General features: G+C 30.7%; 3 protein-coding genes across 3 annotated transcripts; 1 reads left to right on the top strand and 2 right to left on the bottom strand.

Moving 5' to 3' along the window:
• Window positions 1–5184: 5184 nt before the first annotated feature.
• On the bottom strand, window positions 5185–8415 carry LOC100803182 (probable folate-biopterin transporter 7). Its single transcript, XM_003547295.5, has 2 exons — window positions 7960–8415; window positions 5185–6509 (listed from the first exon to the last, which is right to left on the bottom strand). Exons 1-2 carry the CDS (start codon window positions 8219–8221, stop codon window positions 5458–5460), a joined length of 1314 nt encoding a protein of 437 aa, XP_003547343.1. The 5' UTR covers window positions 8222–8415; the 3' UTR covers window positions 5185–5457.
• Window positions 8416–10105: 1690 nt separating this feature from the next.
• On the bottom strand, window positions 10106–12202 carry LOC100306392 (50S ribosomal protein L7/L12-like). The gene is made up of 2 exons (NM_001251204.2): window positions 12062–12202; window positions 10106–11181 (listed from the first exon to the last, which is right to left on the bottom strand). The coding sequence occupies exon 2, from the start codon at window positions 11098–11100 to the stop codon at window positions 10522–10524; it is 579 nt and encodes a 192-aa protein (NP_001238133.2). The 5' UTR covers window positions 11101–11181; window positions 12062–12202; the 3' UTR covers window positions 10106–10521.
• Window positions 12203–20247: 8045 nt separating this feature from the next.
• On the top strand, window positions 20248–23272 carry LOC100802663 (uncharacterized). The gene is made up of 5 exons (XM_003547294.5): window positions 20248–20637; window positions 20744–20855; window positions 21592–21665; window positions 21764–22387; window positions 23038–23272. The coding sequence occupies exons 1-5, from the start codon at window positions 20419–20421 to the stop codon at window positions 23158–23160; spliced, it is 1152 nt and encodes a 383-aa protein (XP_003547342.1). The 5' UTR covers window positions 20248–20418; the 3' UTR covers window positions 23161–23272.
• Window positions 23273–25335: the final 2063 nt, after the last annotated feature.

The following is a 25335-nucleotide window of genomic DNA, read 5'->3' as shown; positions in this document are numbered from 1 at the left end:
TATTATTTATAGAAAAATTATTTTCATTGCATTTTTAGCTTCAATTGTTACAATTTTTTCATATTATGTATTCTATTAGTAATCGTATATTATATTTTAAAATATTTTAATCCAGTTTAAAATATAGTGAAAAAATATACACTTAAGTAACCATTATACTTCAAAAAAAGTAGACATTATACTTATATTACATTAATTAACGTAATAATTAAAATAAATCATCTAATTTTTTTTTGACAGTTAAATCATTTAATATAAAATTATTAAAAAATAATAGAAAATAAATTTAATATTTATCATTGTCATTTTTATGAAGTATAATGTTAAAATAATAAATTAAATATTATAAATAGTATAATGATTAAAATAGATAGTGTAATATAAAAAATGTGTAGGAGGAATGAGTGAGAAAAAATAACAAATAATTTTTTTTATATTTAAAATGATAATAAGGAAATTTAATAATTATTTTAAGGATAAAAAACGAATAAAATATATATAAAAAAAGTTAGAAGCTAATAGATTGCTTCGAGTAGTATTTCGAAAACAATAGATGATTTATATCTTAGAATAATTCAAAATTTAAATATATACAAATATTTATAACCATTTTCAAATAAATATTTATAACTGTTTTTCCAAGGGTTGTTGCTCCTGCATTCACATAAATATATCGTATTACCTTCCTAATCCCAGAGACAAATAGATAGAAGGTTCCCAAAATTCAAAATTTTCAAGAGGGAAAGAGGGAGAAAACATGAAGAGATTCTACAGGCAGAGAAAAAGTACTACTAACAAGTCGTCTTCTAAATCAAGAAAGAAATCTAAAGTTGTTGAGAAATGTCCCGGTAATTAATGGTCTCTATAGCTCTAATTTGTAATCATTCATTTGATCTTATTATCCTCTCATGGAATGAAACCTTGAAAAATCAAATACAAGATTACTATTATTATTATTATTATTTGTTGACTTTATATTAGTGTTTATTTTTCAATTTTTTCTCCACAGAAGATTATAGTTCAGAAGAACATGTTTTGCGGATGTTTGACATGAATATGAAGTATGGACCTTGCCTTGGATTGACAAGATTACAACGTTGGGAGCGTGCACACAAGATGAGTTTGAACCCTCCTGAGCAAATTAAGTGCCTTTTGGAAGGTGACAAAGCTCAATTAAAATGTCTGTGGCATAAGTTAAGCATCCATGGAGGAACTCTTACCATTAAAGAAACACGGGAAGGAACTTCTTTTATTGAAAGAATAGATTACTAATATTAATATATGGTTTTAGTCTCTGCTTTTACTAATAGGGTTTAAGAATCAGATTTAACTTACTCTTTGTTGCTTATTGTTGGAATGGACTTTCTTTTATTAAAAGAAAAGATTCTTGATACCTAACCATAGTGTTAGTCTGTTTATACTATTAGAGTTTAGTTTAGGATTCATATTTCCTGTTTTTATATGAAAGATGTTCTTGTTTTGATAATTCCAATTTCATGATTGTTGATGAATCATTTAAATGTCATTTTAATGTTTCCGTGAAGGTTCATTCACTATTTTTGGAGTATATATAATGTTTCTTTGTTTTCAATTTTATTTTGATTCGATGTCACCCTCAAAACAAATCCAGAACAGTTAAAATCTGGATATCTATCAAGATATTTTTAAATTTATTGGTAGTTTCTTTTTTAAACTAAAGCAGGAGGTAGTTTTAGGAGATTTTAAAGGGATGGTGATTTAAAATTGAATCGAATGAATAGTTATAATAATATTAAGATTAATTATTTTTTAACTTCTTAAAATTTGAATTATGTGTGGTTTTGATTCCTTAATTTTTTCAACTGATTAAATCTTTCTATTTTTAATGTTAAATGAATTTAATTCTTCTTAAAATAATATTAATAGCTTAATTTAATAATTTATTTTTCATAAATTACCTCAAGTAACTTATTTTGATATATGAAGAATAAGTTGGCTTACTAGCTAATAATTTTTTTTGTTCTCAATTTTATACATTAGTTTATTTGAAATTTTGTTTTATCCTTTTATTTAATTTAAAAACCTTTTTATCTTTTTTTTATTGTTTGAAAAACTCCTCTTATCAATTTTATAATTATTTGTTGAATTATTTTGTTTTTTTAATTGTATGACCTAATTTAAATAGAATTTCAAATATATATGATTAGTTTTAAATAAATAATCTAATTTGTATCATATTTTATAGTCATGCAAGTGAGAGACTTGTATATCCAAGTTATTTTTGTATAAATTAAAAAATAAATGTTTAAGAAAATTATAAAGAAAAACACTTTTTTTAAACTAATATTATTAATTAAGTATTTAAATGTCAAAAATAACTTTAAACAACATAATTATAATAAATTTTATTTCATTTAATTTTACGTTTTTTATATAAAAAAAAAAGTTGAGTTTAAAAAATATGAGTAAAGTCACCAAATCTTTATCATTTTTTTATAATAAAAAATTTAAAAATTATTATCCTATTTTTTAAAATTAAAAGTTTTTAAAAATAAATTTAAATGTAAAAAATATTAAATATACTCTTTTATATTATTTGAGAATTTAACAGTTAATTTTATCAAATATTTTCAATTAATTTCTAACTTTTTAACTCTAAACTTATGCTTTATAATCTTTCGGCCATCTTATCTATAGTCAATATAGACTCAACTTAGTTGACAATAGTTTTAAATATAATAAATGTATAATAATTATTGTAGTTTATATCAGATTTAGCATTAACCTAATCAACACTAAATTTGAATCATATTTTAAAGGGATCTTCTCGTAGGTAACGTGGAACTTTGTTCCATTTGAGAAGTTGAACTTTTGGAATATACCCAACGCATATTTCAAAGGATTTAAAGAAGAAAATTTGAAACGATTACTTAAATTAACATTATGTTGCTAAATGTGTCATTTGGACCATGAATTAGACCTTGACAGATATAGCTTGCAATGTTTCAGCTCTTGCTTTAAACGCATAGGGATCTTGATAACAAGTATAAGGATTTAAAAGAGAAAAGTTTTTATTGTAAATGATGTGAGAGTGCATTTAAAAATTAGAAGAGAGCATATTCTTTTGTATCATAAATTTTTTTCCCTTTTACTTATTTAAATCGTGCCCTAATGATACTTGTTAGCGTTTGTCTATAATCAATACTAGTATTTATTTCCCACTAAAAAAAACCAATTTATTATCACGACCAAATCCATTTTTTTAGACAAAATTGCACCCTTTTGTTCGAGTTTCCCATTTGGCCCCCTTATAATTTAATTCACAAATTTGATTCCTATTTTTATAAATCTCTGCAATGTTGGTCCGGGACGTCTCAATTAGACGTTGACTGTTAGCTTCAGACGTTGACTGTCACGTATCAACGTCTAATAGGTTCCCTCGAAAGGCTTGATTTTTTTTACCCTGCTGTGATGTGGCAAAAATTTGTTTATGTCGAGGATTTAACCTAACCCTAAATGAAAACCCTAAAACATCAGTTACGCTGAGGATTTTACTCTCAAAGAAACCCTAAAACAGGACAGTCATTCTAACCCCATACCCACCGTCGTCGGCACGCATCACAACCACCTTCACCAATTCCGCTTGCGACCCCTAACCCTTATACCCACCAACAGCTATGAACACAAGAACAACAATGAACACAAAACATAGCCACAAAGGTTGCAAAAACCATGAACAATTGAAGTTCAAATGAGAATGTGCATGGGAGAAAAGCTCGGATTTGAAACAGAGAAACTCAAATTTGAAAAAAAAAATATTTAGATCTGAACAAAAAAAAAAATAGATCTTGTGCATGTTGGTTGCTTGTTGCTTCATCTGGCAGCTGAGGATGTGTTGTCGCAAACGAGTCGAGTTAAGATCCGTGGGCTTGCCGGGTCGAACTCGGCGACGATGAAGTGGAAGAACACGTTTTCCGGGCACGAGGAGTGGCAGAGGACGAAGTGCACTGCAACGATGGAGCCGCGGAGGTTGACGAAACGGGCAACCTGCCCCGTTTCGGTACTCCGACGCCTCGATGTAGTGGAAGAATGCGCTGTCGTCTGTGGTAGTCAGGAAAGAGCGGATTCCGAGACAGAGCAATGGTTGGAAGAAGAAGCAGAGAATGAGGGAGGAAACGACGACGCTTTGGCGGAGGAGAGGAAGTTCCAGAGCGAGAAAGAGAGAGAGCTGGAGTTCCGAGAGTAAAAAAAAAATTACTACTAAGGTTAAAAATCGCAAATTATTTCACGTGTCTATTAGACGTTGACATGTGATAGTGTTTGAGGATAACGATCAACGTCCAATTGAGACGTCGTTGACCAACATTGTAGGAATTTATAAAAATGAAGGATCAAATTTGTGAATTAAATTATCATGAGACTAAATGCGAAATTGAAACAAAAATGGGAGATCAAAAGTACAATTTTATCTTTTTTTTAATACTGGAATGCGCTGGTAATAAGTAGCAACGAGATGGCATTATTAGTACAACCAACTAGTATGTCCATGTAGTAACGCACCCTAATGAGCTAGATCCTCCCTTAGTACACAGCAAGTGGTTCTATGATATGAAAGAAAATTCTAAAGGCAATAATTTGCATAGTGATATACACAAGTATCTGCTCATTATCAACATAGATAACATGTGAGAGAAATATTAACTAGAAATTAGAGTGTGTACGGCTGATTTTGGCATTACTCCACCATGAATTCGAATTCTGTCAGCTCAAGTAATATTCAAAATTCTGAATAGAGGAAAATAGTGTAAAGTATACAAAATCCTAGTACATAGTAAAGAATACTTTTCAAATGATTAGAGGGAAGGCGAGATTGAGGTAGAGGTCTGAATTACAGATTTTTTGTCCTTTTAATTACCGATTCCTCGTATACCAAAAATGAGTATATAATGATATTTCCCAATTGCACATTTTTTGTTCTTTTAATTTTGATGCAGAAGTAGCCAAGCACAAAGAAAGTGGTGTCCTTAAAGTCTAATACTACACATTTAACATGATTAGAATTTCACCAAAATCGGATTAGATATTTGAAAAAGGCTCTGCTTACATGGCTCATTCCGTTTGGCATGATCTATGAATGACGCTCGCTGCTTCTATATCAACTAATAAAAACATTCAAAATACAAAATCCATCCAAAATATAACAAATGAAAAGGGAAGAGCTTATCCACATAACATTGATATTCAATCTAAGACAAAAGCACTACTTGAACGAACATGATCATCACATGGTCACACTATACCTTTACACCCTATCACTTATTAATATTTGGTATAAAAAATCTACAAAACCAACTGATATAGCTTGTATCTGCCAGCTGATGCATGAAGGCAATGAAATTAACAGAATCAATCACTTGAGCATCATACCTCTATTTCCTTGAATCACATTATTTTATTATATCTCTAAAAGCTAATAAATTAGTCTTTCCTCTTGGCTTTTGTTTCTACCTTATCAGGTATGCATGATGACCAAAAAGTTGGCAAGAGAGTGCATGTAGCTTGTATCAGAAGTCCAAGTGGAAGTCCTGAAAAGTCACTTGCTGTTACCTTAATACATGATGCAAGTGCAACACCAAGGTATCCACTCACAATTAATGCCAGGGCTACACAAGACATAAGAAATGCCATTATAGAACCTTCACATCCTGGTGGACACATCTGTGCTATTAGGACACTGAATGGCAGAATCTTAAAGAAAAATAGAACCTCCAAGAATCCTGAGAAAATCACAACATAGAGCGAGTCCGGCACACCCATTTGTCGATAAAAACCTCGCACGAACAAGAAATCTGAAATCATTAAGAATGCCATCATTGCTTGAATGGCTGATATCAGTTTCCTTGGTGGGACAGATTTGAAGTATTGATTATATATGATGCCCCATAAGAGCATTGTTGCCTGGCCAAACACCTTGGAGATACCCAATACTGATGAGTCTATTTTCAAATACTGTGTCTGGTAAAAGAACATGGTCCCAGTAAGTGCAGGAATAATGGCGTAAGATGCTGTAAACCATGATATTGAATATGAGATTTCAGGCTTTCTTAGAGCAACCAATAGCTGTGAAAGCTGTTTCCTTATTCCACCAGATGGACTCTTTGGGAGCCCAAGAGAACTCTCACGAACTGAGATGGTTATAAAAAATTGGAGGGCAAGGAGAAGGCCAAAATATAAAAACATGGATTGTGGGGAGAACCGGCCAATAAAAATGCCACCAAGAAGGTTTCCAAGGACTCCTCCTGCAGAGGAAGCTATCCAAACAAATGATTGGAGGTTGCCTGAGGAGGATGGATGGGGGTGCTTGGTTGAGGAAGGAGTCTGTTTAGCCATCTCTGCAACAATGGCATCATTTGCAACCTCAGCTATAGAAGCACCTAGGTTACTAAGAAGGAGGTATATGGAGATAGTGAAAATAGACATGTTTGATGGAGAGATTGCTATGACCAGCCATGACAGTGCCTGCAAGAAAGCTGCAAAGACAGATTCAAGGAAATATTTTAGGAATTAGTTATATCAACGTCGAAATTAGAAATGCAATAAAACTATGAACATTGGTATCACAAACCAATTATCCCAAAGGCTTAACCTAATAGGTGAAGGCCAATGAGTGTTTTTATATTATATCTCTAATATGTCCCTTCACACAAGAGCCCTATGGCTTGAAGCCCGTATTGTGCACAAGCTCACCTACCTTGTGCTATAATTCAAATTTTTATCAGAAGAGAATGGGGAGAGACAAGGATTGAACTCTGACCACTTGGTCACAGAGGCTTTGATACCATGTCATAAAACAACTATCCAAAAGCTTAAGTTATTAAATGAAAACTGCTGAATGGTTTTATATTATATCTCTAACAACTAGAATGGTTTTAAATTTCATAAAAGATGTGATTCTCTTTAAAGTTTTAGTTGATGACTTCTGCTCAATATAATTAAAAACTATCAAGTTCCAAGAATGAGTCTGCTTGCCAAAAAAAAATGCCGATGATAAAAAAAAAGAAGAAGAAATGACTATGTTCCAAAGTCCAATAGACATGGAAGGAGTAGGTTTAGTTACTTCAATCTTTTATGTTAAATGAAACGGATGATGTACAGGTACCAACTGGAGTGCATCATAACTCATAAGGATATATAATTATGTATAGGCAATAATTGAATGAAATAAAATCAAACAGTAGATTCAAGTCTCAGATGACAATGATAAGTTCACAATCCTAATCCACATATTTTTAGGTACAACAGATGAATCAGAATAAACTGACAATGGGACTCCAGTTAGCAGTTGTCGCAGTAAAGCAAGCAACCCTTCAAATAAACAAATTCAGAATGAAGAGACTAAAGTGCAGTAAAACACCAAATTTGGGTTTTTCACTCTTTGTTTCTCATTTTGTTTAGGAGTGATAACTGGCCAAAATCCTGGAGATCCCTGCCTTAGGCTTGATACAAGGAAAAATAGATAATATATTACCACTTTGCCAGCTATAATCTAACGAATTTAAAGAATCTATAAACAGAAAACATGGGACTTAAGAGATTATTACATCAAATAGTTTCCAACAAAAGCAAAAAGAAGTAAGATACTATCTCATTACTTTCAAGTCCAGAATCTCAATCCTACTTTTTCTTCATTCCTTTTTCTTTATGCTTTTCTTTTTCCGATTAAAGCATCCCACACTGAAGAAGCAACTTCTTTTACTCACAATTATACACACAAAGGATCAATTCATTCATTCATCAATTCTCTTGTCCATTTCGAATAAGGAACAACAAATTCTCAATTTCCATATCCCCACATCACGGAACCAACAACAAACTGTTGCAATGTTGCAAAAGTGTGCAACTTGGCTCTAACATGATCAAATCAGAGAGAGAAAGCAAAAGGGTACATAGAGACAGCAAAAAGAGTGAAGATTAGCGTACCTCCAAGGGCGATGTAGGGAACTCGGTGCTGGCCAGAGATGTAGACAGAGTCTGAAACGAGGCCATAGAGGGGCTTCCCAACCATTGGAAGATTAGCGGAACTCTGAAGAATTTGAAGAATGGAAGGGTCCACATTGAGACCATCTTTGAGGTAGAAACTCACTACCAACCATGGAAAACACCTGAATCCTTGCACCCAATACCCCAAACCCAGAACTTTCTTCGTCAATTTCCCACCACCGCCACCGTCTGATGCCACCATTTTCTGTTTCACTTTCGTAACCGTTAAGGAAGAGAGAGAAAGTATATGTCTAGTTTGAGACCAAGCAGAGTTTTAATTTTTAACAAAGGAAAGTTGCAAAGAGTTTCGGGCTTTTTAAGGAAAAAAGCAGAGTCAGGTGCTGTTCTATGATCTGTGTTTTCCCATGACTAAGATTTGCACTCATAAGTGACATTTGTTGTTAGTTGTTACTGTCTTTGAAGTTTGAACCGCATTGTTTGGTTAATGGGTGACACGTGCTGCCATTCTGTGGTCACACCTTTCTTTCTTTTCTCGTTGCATTGCATCCCTTTAACTTTTTTCTTTCTACAATAAAAACAAATAATTTTGTGTCCCCACAATGCTATTAATACAAAATATTATTAAAAATTGATTAATTTTTGTTAAAGAGCGTGAAGACAGATAAAATAAGTATTTTTTTAATATAATTTATTTCATTTTTAAAAAATCTTAAATTATTTGATTAACATACATAAGTCATAATCATTTTTGTGAAGGTAAATAGATTTATATTTACATGTATATTTTGTTTTTCGCAGCTGTTCTTTCATAATAATCCTTGTTCCTGTCACAATCAGATTCTCTGGAATATTCCTGTAGTAGATCTGATCTGGGACGATTGTTTTTATTTTCTTTTCATTTTTGGTTATGCGTACGACACACTGAAAGGTATGCCAGCAAGTTTGTGTACGTGGAAGCTCTGTAATTTTTTTACACAATTTTTATTACCAAATTAAGTTTTATGTGAATATTATTAAAAAATCAATATATATTTTAGTAAACTCATAAAATTTTATTTAATAAAAAAACGCATCACTTTCATTTTTGTGTACAATGGAAAAAATCATAATTTCAGTGTTAATAAAACAAGCAGAGATCTCCAAAGATGTGTCCCACCAATTTTGGACTGGGAAAGTTAGAGAAGAGTGTGACTTTTTTACCAATTTAGTATAACTTTCATAAGTATTAAATTAGTTTAGTTTTTTTAAATATTAATATAAAATAAGCAATACTTTATAAGTAAGGCATTTAGGGGCTTCAAAAAAAAATGTGGCATTTAGGTTTGTGACAGTATATAACCGTCAGAAACTAGTATTATAGACTACCACAAATTACACACATGAAATACAACTTATATTACATTCGTAAATAAAAAAATAAATTACACTATACCGAAACTGTCCTCCGAATTATTTGTAAATTGGACATAATCGGAGGCTAATTCATATGCTACTTTAATTTTTGTCATTATCATCCATGTCATATTATATATTTTGAACTGCTTTTGCTAAATAAAGAATCTGATATCATAGTATACAAACAAAGGGGAACATGATATCATAACCATCGTCGTTATGCACACGCTAATGAGGAGATAATTTGAATTATTCCTTTCAGTTGATTACACAAATGTCAAAAAAATAAAATATTAAGTTATAACGTTTGTGCACCATGATAATTAGTTCATACGAAAGAACCATGATAATAAAAAAAATAAAAATGACTGTGCACCACGTCATACCCAAATTTCATATAGTGTTTGGATAACACATAAAAATCAATTTTAGTCCACAAAATCATGGTGACAACATGAAAAAAAGTAAAAACAACTATTGTTTTATCTTTACCATAAAAATTTAATTGATTATTTTGCACCATGAATCTAATCCATCTATAAACCAATACGTGATGGACTAATTAAAAACATCTATTACCGACTCATATACTAATCACAATATGCATGGCGAAGTCACAGCCATTCTAATCATCATACTGTTCTGTATCCTTAAAGAAACTAAGAACTAACCGCAAAAAGACATTGATTTTTAGAACAAGGATGACATCTAAATTAATAGACTATAAATCTATAAAAGGAGGCACAATACTTCATAAGAGGTCCACCAGGCACCAGTCCAAAGAAGACCACCAAGTTTAGTATATCAAGCACAGGAATCTCAAATAACTAAAAGAAATTCCATAAAGTAATTTTCCCTATGATCCCAGAAATATTTCACTCTGGAAGAAAATATTTGAGCAGAGGATAGGCAAAACGAGTGTTACAAATGTCAAACCAACACAGCAGTTCTAAGTGATACAGTAATTAACCAGAAAACTCAACTAAGAAAAAATTGATTCAAATAGATTATTCAACAATTGGTTATTAACCCTTAAATCTGCTTCGTGCCTTTATAATTTTCTTCCAACAGTCATTCACCACGCGTATGGCAACTTAAAAACATATTGGAAATGAAGAATTGTGATCTCAACCAACAATCAAAATTCTACTCCATGACTGCAACTCCTCCAGCAGCTTTTATTTTTTCTATTATTTCATTTGCCTCCTCTTTTGTGACTCCTTGTTTTAGCACAACTGGAACCTTTTCAACAAGATCTTTGGCCTCTTTCAATCCTAGGTTGGTAAATGCTCTTACCTCCTTAATCACCTTGATCTTTGCAGCAGCATCAAATTTCTCCAACTTCACATCAAAAGCTGTTTTCTCTGCCTTTTTCTCCTCAACCTTCAGTCCAGCAGCACCACCACCTTCTGTACCCATGTCCATGCCATCTGTGGAAATTGGCTGCAACTTTGGAAGCTTTAATCTTTCTGACAAAGTGGGCATAATTTGACCACGTTCTTCTTCTGATAGTGCTTCAATTTGTTCTGCAAGCTGAACGATTTTTTCTGAGGGTGGAGGTCTGGGGCCATAGGGATCATAGAATTGAGGAATTTTGTACTTTATTGGCTTAGCCTGAGGATCTTTAAGAACAGAATCAGTCTGTAAGGCACGAGATTGCAAAGGCCCATGTGTATAATGACGAGGGAGACGGAAAATTAATCTGGAAAGGGGCATAAATCTCATCTCTTGTTCAATCAAAATAGTGACTCATGAAATCAAGAGGTTGAAAAAAGATGCTCTTTCAACAAACTAGTAGCACCACCCCTGAAACAAATTCCCAACATGCTAAGGTTGAGCTGTGTACCACATGACATATAACATACATGATAACAAATACAACTTAAGATATTCATCCGCATTCTCACCCAAGTCCATTCGAACAGAAGAGATCACCACAAAAGAAGGCAGAAAATGCTAAACACATAAAGCATCAACTTCTAACACTTCCAATTTCAATAACAGCAATGATATGTGAACACCCAGTACACCCACGTTTCTCTATCTTTCTTCCTATTACATCATATTATCACCTATCATACCTAAACTTGTCTTTCTTTATCTGTCTAAGTGTCAATTAGCATTTGGGTGTCTACTCATCATTTTCCTTCCAATAAACATCACAAAATCAGCTAATGAATTGGGAAGCTATCTAAACTAGAATCCAGATATTCCTGTAGAATATCTCAAGACACTCTTGTTACAATCCAAATCAAAACATCAAATGCTCATCTCATATATTTCTGCCCCAGATACTGAAATATGCATATTTTACAATTCACACACAACAAAACAGGAACCATAATTGAATCACAACCAACTCCCAACAAAAGAAAAAGCTAGTAAGCAAATAGAACTTAATGGTAGCCAATAGAACGAAACACAAAACACTTTATAAATTTGATACTCCTGCAATCAGCAAAGGAGAAAAGGGGGGTGCAAGGCCATTCGTTCAGAGGATTAAATCAAATTTTCAAGTTGATAGTACATTAATTGGAATTTTTCATGCCGCTGAGAAGAACCACTTAACAACAATAGTGAGGGTGATTAGCTAGTTGAATTTGTCGGCTCCATCTATCTAATGAAACAGAGCATTTCCTTCGATTGAAAAGAAAAAAACGAAAGTAAGAAAGCAAGCATGCGTTACCTGCACGAAGTGAGTGTCGTTGGACTTGAAATTTTCGCTAACTGGTGAGGTGAAATGGTGAACGAAGGGAAAATGTGGAATTAGGGATTGTGGTGCTGCGAGTGAACGAACCAGATTGTGGATGTGGGCTTGCAACTTTGGGCCAGGTTAACCCATCAAAAAATTTCAATGGACTCTCTTTCAATTTAATATAAATATAAAAAAAAACAAAAATTGACCAAATATAAATATAAAATTATGATCTATAAAAATTTTGACCAAATATAAACAAAATTATAATATGTAAAAAAGTATGACAAGTATGTTCTGTGTATAATTTAATAACAAATGAACTCCTAAAATTTATAATTTAATATCAAATTGATCTTGAATATTGTATTTTAATGACAAAATAGTCTTAGAAACTTAACGGTCATATGTAATTATTATAATTTTTTGACATATTCAAGGATTAAATCATAATTTGTATTCTTTCAAATATTAAATTGTCCTTTAGGATTTTGCCTCGACCAATGTTAAGCTAAAGATTCTCTGACATAGGTTGAGCCAACATTGCCTTGGTCTAGGCCAAACTAAAGATGTCCTAGAGGAGATAGAGTTGAAGATGTCATGGTCTAGGCTGAGTTGAAAATGCCCTGGCCATGATCGAAGTGAAGATACTCTAACTAAGGTCAAAATGAAGATACTTTGGCTAAGATCCAATTGAAGATACTCTAATTAAGACCGAGTTGATGTCTTAATCAATTAAGACTACGTTAAAAATGATTTGATTGAGGTTAAGTTAAAAATACTTTAGTTGAAATTACTCTAAGTGAGGTCAAGATGAAACTATTTTGGCCAAGGAATAAGGATGGGTTAAAATTGCTCTAGTTGAGTTCACGATGAAAATATTTTTTTCATTTTAGATTTGAACAAAATATTATTTTTTTTAAATAGTCATGACTTATGGGTGGACCCTCCTTGAGCCCTAGCCTCCATTAAGTGTTGTGCTGTAGAAGATATATGTGTGATAGGTGATCTACATAGAAGAAAGAGAAGAAAAAAATAGGTGAATACATCATATAATATATGAATGTAATTATTTAACTTTACAAGTAATATTTTTTTTAAATGTTATTTAGAATATATATATATATATATATATATATATATAGTGAAAAAAATAGAATAAAAAACATATAGAGAAAAGTATTTTTTTAAGCATTTTAGTGAAAAGTATTAGTAATACTTTTAAATAAATTAAGAGAATAAAAATATAAACGAGAAAGAAAAAAAAACTCTAGGGATGGTAAATACCACAAGGACTATATTCGATCCCAATACAAAAACTTGTATTTGATAGTGTTTTTTGTTTTTTAGTGAAAATAATTTTTCAAAAATATTTTTAGATAGTAAAAAGAAATAAATAACTAAAAATAGAAAATCAAAACAACTTAAACATATGATTTGATATTTTTGGTTTTAAAAATGAAAATGATATATTACTTTTGGAAATAATTTTTAAACACTACACTTGCCAACTTTTTTTATTTCTTATTTATATGAAACAAAAAATAATAATTTTCAAGAATAAGCATCTTTCACACAAAAAAAAAGTTCTACAAGTAGAGAATATTCTTCAAACAAAAAACAAACGACTAAATGACTTTTTTTTTTCAAAACCTAAAGTTGTACACACACAAAAACAAATAATTATATAAATTATATTTAACAACACATTTCAGTTAATTTTTAATTTTTTTTATTAGTCAAAATTTTGTAATTATTAAATAAATAATTTTTTTAGTAACTTTTAATGTTTACTTAAAATAACATTTTTTAAAATACTAATAGCTTTTATATATTTTTTTCATTTTTATCTTTAATATATTTATCTAATTTCTTAATTATCTTTTTAAAATAAATCATAATTTTATTATTTTTTGTTATTTTATATTTTTCAACTACTTTAACAATTATCTTTATCTAACACTCATAATTTAATTAATTAACTTTCAACTTTAAACTAATTTTTCGGCTAATTTTGTATAACATAGACATAAATAAATTTGTAACAACACCCCTCACATTCATCAGCCAAGGTCTATTTTAACCGTTTACAAAGTTATTACAACATATTGTTCGATATCGATAAACAAGACTCCATGCACTCAAACAGAAACATAACAAAGTAATTAAACAAGTCAAGCATACATTAAAGTCCTCTAAGGTCTAGATGTGCCCTCGTCATAGTGCATGTGTAGCACTTGGTAATTGCATCATCTTCCAATCGGTCTGTGATTCTTGGAACCGAATGATAAGAACTGACCCTGCTGATAAAATCAAAAAGAACCTTTTCTTATATGACGTCAAGAAATACCTCCAGAAGAAAGAAAGAAATTAAAGAATTAGAATTCGATGGAATAGTTCTTCTTTATCTTATCCCCTTTCATATATATGACACTACTTATAACAACTTCCAAAAGGAAAAACCATCATAGCAGGAAATAACAAACCCAAAAGCAAATCAACAAACCCCATAATAATGTGTCAAGATATATGTATCCAATACAACAAGTATCTGATATGCTAACAAAAAAAGAACATATATTTGATACCATTATTCTAACATATATAGGATATGATATGCGTGAAATACATGTCAAGATATAGATATGTATAAATATTGATAAAATATAATAAATATATAATTGTTAATTATTACCAAATATTCCAAATTAACAACATTACTAACAGCAAAATAAAATTTATAGATCATTGTCCTTATAAATCACTCCACTGTGTCTACAAATGTTTCTATGTTTCTGTTTGGATTAATTTTTAAAACATTTTTAAAGACTGACACTTGATAGATATATATGAGTGAAGTATTCATGAATATCGGTTGCTATTAGGGATAAAAATCGTCCAATCCAGCAGGGCGATTCCTGATCCTTTTGGGCCTCCCGTTTGGTGTTGGATCGTTTATTAGCTCATTCTTTTGTTCACTAACAACCTTAAATGCACCACTCACAGTAGTAATCAGAAACTGCAATTTGATCTGTCCATTACAAGAAGACCACATCTCAATTGGAATGTGTAAAACGGTTGCTAAAGAAAACTCAAACTTCAGTTCTTGAGTGCTCTCCACAAAAGTTTAACGCAATAGAAGTGCACCATAAAACTTTGCCCTAACTTCATAATCAAACTCAGGGATCCACGAGTCAGGCCCAACATGAAAAAGAATCAATGGATTTTCCTTCTCCCTCTCATCATTGCTGATCACAAACAATTTTCCATCACTTACAGCTTGAAGAACACGAGTCGTCGGGTGTCGCGCCTCAGCGACACATAAAAAAACTCTCCGTATTTAAATGATATTCTCTTGTAGAAATGCTTCACATTGAAATGTTGCCCTAATTCGTTGGAATTGGAAATCCAATCGCAACGTGGCTGGGGACATAAACACGGTACAAAGATGCATGTCTTCTCATGCTCACGTTTCTCACTGTACCTCACAATTGCATTACAACCATGTTTTGCATTACAGCACACGGTTTTCAATGATTCCATCACGGTCTCAATGGCTTGGCAACGCTTGTCCCCGATGAACATTGAGCAAAAGGGACACTTGTGCCATACTTGCTACAGCAGGGAGAACAAAAAATTATGTGCCCTTTGATGCACTGAATTTGAAGTCACACAAAAAAATATTAAGTGATTATGTGAATGTATGAGAAACAAAAAAAGTTTAAGAAATAGTTGAAACTCTAAACAAGAATTAATCTAGCTAGAAACATGATAAACAAAAGAAATAAAAAATTGAATAAGATGGTATGCATAAAATGTCAAGCAGAACAAAATATAAACATTTGGGGTGCTATATTTGCTACAAATTCCGCCACATATATATCCTCTCCTTCAGTTCTCATATTTGTTATCATTTTGTTAATAATACATATTGTATGTGGTTTGAACTTGAATGGCATGTTTGTTATGATGTTTTTTCAACAGAATTTGTCAAAGTTAATGAAAAGAAAATTTATTTGCCAACATATATACATTTACACATTGCCTTTTGAGACTTGAGTTCATCAAGAATGTATAAGAAACAAGAGGTTAAAGAGATATTACTGCTCGTTCTAATTAGTTCTAATTAAGAACAGAAAAAAGTGAAACTTCTCTATATATAATTCAACAATAAGATACTAGATCACCTAATAAATTCTAATCACACATATAGATCCACGCATTGCATGAATTGTTGTAAAAAAAACTTGATTAATAAGATATTATTTGGCAAGCACAACATGGACAAAGTTGAAGGATAGTCCTAACCCTATTGGAGCTGGTGAGGATGGAGGATTGATTAATTTTAATTGAAACAATAAGAGAGCGACTCGAGGGAAGAAGAAGAGAATTGATTGTCTAGAAAATTATAGTGGTCAACTTAATTACCCATTCTAATGTCAATCATCATAAGAGAAAAACCATCATGTAGAGATAGGTAACTACAGGTTGTTTCGTATGAGAAAATGCTTTTTTGTTTTTATTTTGTACAATATACAGTGAAAATAGAAATGAATAATCATAATAATAACAAATTCACTATTTTTATGTAAACTTTTTTTAAAAAAGAAACAAAATGAAAATAAATAGTTTTATAATTAAAAGTATAAAAATAAATAAATCAAACCAAATAACTCTTCAGTGTTTCTTTGATAAGCAAAATAAGGAAAAATAAGATAATTAAGATGAAATATTCTATCTTATTTAATCCATCAGTTATTAATGTATGAAAGGAAGGGCTAGGAGCTAGGAGTGGGGTAATTTTAATGATGAAGTATGAAATAGATCGATTGAAAGACACTACAAAAGAGAATCCTAAAGACAGTTAATAAGTCAATGAATGTAATTGGTAAAAAAAAAAGTCAATGAATGTAATTATAGAGATAATAAAAGAAAATTAAGAAAATTTAGATTTTACTAATGTGATCTATAAATAAGATATTATCAATCAGTTAATGAAAAAGAACTCATGGGAAAGCTTCACAACTTAGATATAAACAAGTTGAGATCAAGGTTCTCTAAAGTATATGCAATTTTTTTTTATAAAGAATCTTTAATAATTTGTTACATGAAATGTTTAATCAGAAAACAGGCTAAAAAAATATAAGCTCGTTAGATCTTTAAATGCATGCATCATTTGTTGTTCTTTATTGAACTACTTATGATTTGGATTTAAACAAGAAATCAAGTTATCAATTAAGTATAAAGATTAATATGCTGAAAGTTACAATTGAATTGTTAAGTAATACTCAAATTTAATTCTTGATGAAAATAATTTTTATTCAAACTTTATTTACACTTAAAAACGAATATTATGAGATTTATAAAAACTCAAATATTCCACCTAATCAACTGAATTATATCACTTAATATATATAGTAGATTATTATAAGTAAAGAGCAAACAACAATAACCACAGGATTAACAATTTTTTTGTTAAATTATAATCAAGGTGATATTTGAGCTTATGAGTGTAAACAAGATTAGTATAATACTAACATTGCCTTGACCTGAAAAAAATTGTTTGAGAGTTTGATTAATCTATTTAAACAAGCTAAGTTTAGATTCTGAATTTGATTATTTGTTTTTAAAACATGAAGTTGAGTTATTCAATATTTTTTTAACTTTATAATTTTTCGTTATAAATTTATTATTTAACATATAGCATGATGTTAATAGGTGATGTAAAAATAGAAAAAAAAATTATATAAAAAAATAACTTTTAATTTTTATTATTTTTATTTGTTTTAGTTGTTGTCGTTAATCTATTTCATTAAGCATAATGATGATGACATCATCATGATATCATGATTTGCCAAGTTAACAAATGTCATTAAAGACTAAATTCAAAATGTGACATATTTGTCCAAACTACAAAATAAAAAGGATACAATCTGTTTTCATCCTTAAAAAATTGGTTAAAAAATTGGTAAAATTTGATTTTCGTCCCTATAAAATTTCTATTCTTGTAAAATTATAACGTCATATTTTGATCCAGATCAATAATCGGATAAATTCAAACAAATGCGATGATTTTTGAAGATTAAAATTATCACAAATAACAAAATGGTCGGCACAATTTACAGAGTAAAAAATTTTTAAAAAAATGTAATTTCTGTATTTTGTTTACATTTTGTGATGTTTTTTTTTACAATTTGTAATAGTTTTTAATCTCACATTTAAAACCTCCACAAATTGTTACGTATAGGTTCGAAATGTGACATTATAATTTTATAAGAATGAAAAATGAATAAATTATTTTACAAAAACAAAATATAAACATTATTAATATAATAAGAACCAAAAACATATTTTAATCAAATAAAAAGTTATATAATTGTTGGGACAAAAATAAATAAAAAACTAACATATTTACATGGACTAAAATAAAGTGACATTTTCAAAAATTAAAAACAAAAGGTAACATAACTGTGTGAACTAAAATAAAAGGTCACATATTTGTGGAGACTAAAAATAAAATAGAAAATTACATATTTGAAGTAGCTAAAAACAAAAAAAAAAAATGTACAAAGAGTAAAGCAAAAAAGTTACGTATTTTAAAAAAGAAAAATATTTAAGCATTAAACTATGGATAGCTGAGATTGATGACCGGCCAATATGAAAGATTTAAGGATTTGGAAAAGACTAAGAATCGCAAAGTAGATTTTAGTTAGAAGAAAACCCAAATTTGGCTATGGTGAGTCTATCCAAATCCTAGCAAACTGTCCCCAAGCTTGTATAGTAGTAACCCTAGTCCACCTTAAGCATAACTCCCAAAGTTGAACCTACCATTTGAAGAAAATCATCATTAATTGAATGGATCAATTGGAATTTCTGACATCTGAATCCACACATAATGCAGCTAATCTTCTACCAACATTATAATGATTTACCATGTTTGCACTAAAATATAATGATTCGCCACCATCTATGGTCCCTCCGAAAAGGCCAAATTATAGTGTTCATCAAAAGTAAAAAAAACTTGATAATAATCCCTTGATACATTAATATTTTTTATAGAGCCCTTTTTGGTCACTCCTTAATGAGTTTGGCTTCCAAAAGCCGAAAAGCCACTTTCTTCCCCAAAACGAAAACTACAAGAGAACTCTTCTATGTCTTACACCAATTCTAAAATTCTTCATCTGATATATGAATCTCTTTATATCGTTTCAAAACCACCTTAGAAATAGGAGCATGAATTTCTTCTTTAGGGACTCCAAAGCATCGTCCATCAACAGAAAAAGGAAAAGGTCCTTCCCTAGAAAACAATTTATCTTTATAGGGAGACTTGTATCAGCATCACCACTACTTTTATCCACTTCCATCTCCAACGAATCATTAACTACATATTTCTTTTGTAGCCTCACTTGAAATACTAGTAGAGGTTTCCACCATAACTTTATATATATATATATATATATATATATATATATATATATATATATATATATATATATATTTTAAGAGTTTAATGTTTATACTATCATTCAATTATTAATTTAAAAAACAATAAATTTATCATATATATATATATATATATTAAATTATGATTAAATGATTATTTAAATTTTTTTATATTATTAGTGTATAACATTTTTTCCTTTTGTAACATGTCACTCATTACTTTTAATCTTTAGACTTTTTTTATTTTTAGTTCTTGTAAATATTTTTTTTTTGTTTTCATCCCCTAAAATATATGACATTTTTATATTTATTTTAATCTTTAAAAATATGTCACTTTTTAATTCCAATAATATCATTACGATGACATAATACTTTTTGTGATATAATCATTTATTCACATGAAATTTTTTATAACGTTAATAAAATTATTATATTATCATTTGACATGACATAAGGATAATATCATCATTATTAAAAATGTAAGCATTCAAAGTAATTCACTAAGGATGGAAACAAAAGTAAAATAAAAAATTAAATTTTTATAAGGATTAAATTAAAAAAATAAAAAATTTACAGCAACAAAAGGTTAAGTTTTTTTTTAAAAAAAAATAATATTCGGACGTGTTTACTCTGCCTTTGTCCCACCCACCTTTCAGTGAGAGAATACTTATTGGGCCGGGTCGTAAAGGATAAGATGGCCCACCATCCTTTATTTTACATTCGAAATCTGAAAGACTGAAACAAACGCATTCAAGTTTTTGAAATCACTGTCTTCGAGTCTCTCTAACGACGAAAAATTCGACCGTTGCAACTTGCAATTCTCTCGCTATTCAGAATTTTGTCGCTTCTTCCAAATTCAAATTCTTCACTCAGTCACTCACTCACGCTTTTCTCTGAATTTCACGATGCGCAATTCCAGAAAAGCAGAACCCTCCAACGACGTCGTTTCTTCGGAACGCAGAAACTGGAGCAACATCTTCAAATCGCTGGTTCAGATGGTGCGCAGTCAGCAGAACCAGCTTCACTCCTTCGCGAGCCGCCACAAGTTTCTCGAAGACCGCCTTCGAATGCAGCACGAAGGGTGGGTCTCTGATGTTCGATGTCACAAGGATCAAATTTCTCAGGTAATTGTTCTTTTTCTCTCTTTTAGGGTTTCCCTAAAATTTAAAATAAAAGTTGGTTTTTTTTGTACTTATTTTATTAATGCTTTCATTGCCACTGTTTGTGTAGATGAATGGGATGTTGACGTCTGAGGAGAAGAAACGGTCGCTCGAGGTGGCAAAGGCGGATTTTGCGCTGGGTTTGAAGCACAGAGAGGCCGCTATGTTAAAATGGATTTTGGGTCAGTCATTTTTCTTTGATTTCTTGTAAAAAAATTTAATTTTGTCCTAATTTTAGGGGGGGGGGGAATGTTCGGTTTTGGTTCTTGGTGTAAGATTCTGAATTTGATGTTTTATTCCTGAATGTTTTGCCTTCAAGGAGTAGAGAGTTGGTTTTGTTGTTTTTTCTATCAAGGAAGGAGATTGGAGTGAACTTTTTGTTATGGATAGTTTCTTGATATGTTGTAGATTTTTGTTATTTCAAGTGCCTGAGTTGAGTTTTGGGGGACACTAGAGAACATGCATTCTCTTTGACCCCAGACTGGAATTATTTGCATAGAAGAAGAGTTGCATTAATAATTTCTTAAATGCGAACAATGTTATCTAATATGTGACTGGAAGAAATGGCTAATAAGGTGACTTTCTACTGTCATCTTGGAAAAGGTCCTGGATGTAACATGGTTCATGATACTTAGATTGGGATTATTTGCATTTCCCTGATGTAAGTAACTTTACATGACTGTAAGGGTTTGCTTAGGTGGTTAAATTATGGATTGGGGAACCCATTTTGAAAGTTCCTGGTCCTGGATGTTTTTTAGTTTCATTTTTTGGATAAGATGCTTTAAATTATCAATATCTTTTATTTTTTATACTCAAGGGAAGGTTTTGTCAATTGTTCAAATATAGGGGTTTGAATTATTATTTGAAATTGTTCTAACTGCATTTATTGACTTGTATTCATTTATCTTTTGATTGCAGAGCATACAGAGGATGAGTTGGCAGATTTTAAAGCATGGTTTGAAATCCTTTCTCGTAAATCCTCTAATGGAGAAGTATGTTATTTGTTGTCAGCCTTGCATATTTGTTGAGTTTTTTTTTTTTTTTTTTATTTCTTATGCTTTACATTATGCTGAGCAGTCACTTTTAACAGGATCAAGGAACATCATCTAAGGATACTGACTTGAAGAAGAAAGGAAGCACAAACAGAGGGAACAAGCCCACTAGGAATAATACTGCAGAAAAAGAGAAGTATTCCAGTGAAATCAAAGATGAATTTAGTAGGTTAAAAGGTGAGTATGATAAGCTTGCTTTAGAAAAATATTCGGAGGTGACGGCACTCTTGGCAGAAAAGAAATTTGTGTGGAATCAATATAACATAATGGAGAATGATTACGCTGATAAATTAAGGACTAAAGAAGCTGAAGTAGAAAAAGCAAATGAAAAGATAAAGGTACTTGTTTCTAGCATGGAGCAGCTACAGTCTGAAAAATATGAAAAGGATAGTAAAATATCAGAATTACAAAGTAAAATGGCTGAGATGGAAGCTGAGACAAAAAGATTAAACAAAGAAATATCTGGACTTTCAGTGGAGTTGGAATCTTTAAGAAAGTTCAGGAACAACCAAGTTACACCACCTGTTTTAAATCATTGCACACAAGGAACTAAAGCACCTGAGTCAGGAGTTGTTAAGAGCAACAGAAGTAGAAGAAATATGACTTCCAAAAAAGAAATATGTACTCCCAATGCACCGGTTCCAGCCAAATCCTCTGAAACGGTATGGCCTGCTCTTTTACTAATTGCTTATCTTCCTATATTGTCTAGTTAATTTTGTCTGCTTTGTATCATTCATGTTCTTTGCTGGTGGTACCATTGGTTACTGTTGGGCGTTGGCTTTCATGGATCATTAGAGTCCAGGATTTTGTTCTTGGAACATGGTGTATGTTAGTGGTAGCCTGCTTTCAAAATCCAAATGGTAGAATTTTCTACTAAAGTATGACAACATAATATATTCATTTCAATTGAAAATGTGTGCTCATTGTATGAGTTCCCCCCAACCACGATTTGTCTTTTGTTGTCTGCAAATACTTTTTTCTTCTTTATTAGCAATCCATTTCTAAATTTGCAACTTCATGCATTCCACAATAATTTGTCAACCTGATACAGTCAGTTTAGCATATTTATTGCTTATTGAGCTGCCTTATATTGGCTATATGATACGAAATTTTAGATTTATATAAAACTTCCCATCATTATGTCATGTTCTAGTAGTGTGGATGGTATTCTCCAATATCACTTCTTGATACTTCCTGTATGTCATGTTGAGAGTGATAGTTTTAAATTTATATAACTTCTTGATTTTGTTTTATAATTGAGAAAAAGAATGCGTTACGTATTTGTTTTTGCTTCCTGAATCTTAATGTTCAGGGGACAAAAACAAAAAGCATGAAGAGGAAAGAGGCTCCAGTTATTCCCACCTCTGATACTCCAAAGCTGTTCTCTTCCAGCTTCAAGGTTCCAAAACTGAAGTCCTCTGTAAGGGTCACATGACACCTTTCCGATAACTTTAGTGAGTTACTTAGGATATGTCAGTCTTGTATACATGGCTTTTGTATTATATGCTCCTTGTGTAAACTATGTATTATGTATGAGCTTTCTGTTAGGTATTGATTCATTCTTGGCCCTTCTAATTAGAAATATTTGGTGTAATGCAAGTTTGGAATAGATTCCAATTTTTAGGTTAATTAAGTAACAACCTTTAATTTGGACAAGTTCCATTCGTAAATCTTATAACGAAACTGGTAGATTGTTAATATTGTTACCATTCTAAATTTCTAATGAAGTAAATAATTTCTAACAACTAGTTTATCAAATTGCTCAAGTAACAATAGTAATGAGTAAAGTCACCTACGCAAAGACATTGCGATATTTGGGTAATTAACACTAAATTTGGTAGACTATGAAAGTTTGGATGATGAATTGACTAAATTTAAAAACAAGTGCATAAATTAAAAAAGATTAAAAGTAAGAAAGTTAATTGTGGAATTTTGTCGAACACCTGGTATGCATAATGAATTGGGTTATATCAATGGTGAAAAATTGTTGGAGTTTAAATTCGTTGAATCAACCTATTATGTATCATTAATTATCCTTGTTCAATTAAGTCTATGTTATCACCAACCTAACAATTATTCTAATGAGGGTTTAATGGCAAGTAATGACTTTTATCCTATCCCTAGACAGAAAATTTGTTGGTTATTTCTCTTTAGTTCGTAGTTCGATTAAATTTCTCAACTACAATCAAATAAAAAGAATTATGCATTCAGATGATCAAACCAAGAGCAAGCAACAAGTATGGAAAAGAAACTAACAATACTTTATTGATTAAAAATAATGTAGGAATCACATAGGAGATTTAATTACATCAAACCCCAACAAGGATGAAATTAGCTAGTCATAGTCATATAGAAAAGAGAAACTAATAGAAAGCCAAGGAAAGATGAATACATAAGCATGGAAGTCACCACCCAAATGTCTTTGACCTCTTTGCCTCCATAATTACAAGATTTGGAAACCTCTCTTTATGTTTTTAGGTTCCCTTTTATATGTCAAGGGAGTCTAGTTCAATTAGTTAAACAAAGGTGTGTGAATTGTTGTAAATTTTCTCATAATGTCTTCGATTTTCATAGATAAAAAATGGTGCCCCTTTATATAGTTTCATAGATAAAAAAATGGTCCCCTTTATATAGTGATTGAGTTTCTCTACTTGGGCTTATCAGATTAGCTAGCTTAAGATGGACAATTTATTGACTGGCTTAAGCTAGCATAGAAAGTATTAATTTTCCTTTAAGGTGACTTGCTTAAGCTAGTACAGAAAGATAGTAAATGCTCCCAGAGGCAACTAGCTTTAAGTTGACCAATTTTTTTTGACAAGTTTAAGCTAGCACAAGATTTTCATCAACATTAAAAATAAATCCTACAAATGTAATGGTGATGTTTCGAAAAAATTTCTAAAGCATCTCTCAAGAATGGATCACTACAAAATAAACAAAAAGGACCAAGATCACGAAAGAAAAAACAAGAAAATTAGATTTTCAACTATGAAGAGTATTTTTTATTGGTCAACTATCAAGAGTATATTATGTGAAAAAAAACTATCAAGATTATTTATTTAACAAGTAACTAAATAAGACACAAACAAAGTTAAAAAATATAAGAGATATCAAGTAATTACACAAAAAATACTGCTAAAAAGCAAGTGTAGAGGCATTTAATATCAAGAATATATTATCTGTGATAAAATCTCTATATAATAATTTTTTTAAAATAATAGAAAATTCTTTAATCTCTAATTACAGGAAATAATTCTTGGTCACTACAATAATATTTAAATATGTTTACTCATTCTAGCTCGCAATTATCAAATTTCTCTCTTTTCCGTTTACTAAAACATTAGATTGAATACAAATCATTATACAAATTATTCAATATGATTATAATCCCAAAACATATCCATTTTAAACAACAAATCATTATATAAATTAACTACTAAACTTTTTTCAACAGAAAATCAAATAAAAATCATTTGGTCTAACTCATTACTACCCTACCCTACACACAACACCAATTATTTGTCGTAGACTTTCTCTTTAGGCATTACTAAAAAATGGGGTGTTAATCACTTAGATCAATTAGACTAACACAATTGGAACTAAATTTATTAAA

Source organism: Glycine max, chromosome 15 (genome assembly GCF_000004515.6).
Source record: "Glycine max cultivar Williams 82 chromosome 15, Glycine_max_v4.0, whole genome shotgun sequence".
Taxonomy (NCBI): domain Eukaryota; kingdom Viridiplantae; phylum Streptophyta; class Magnoliopsida; order Fabales; family Fabaceae; genus Glycine; species Glycine max.
This window is presented reverse-complemented; position numbering and strand designations above follow the sequence as displayed.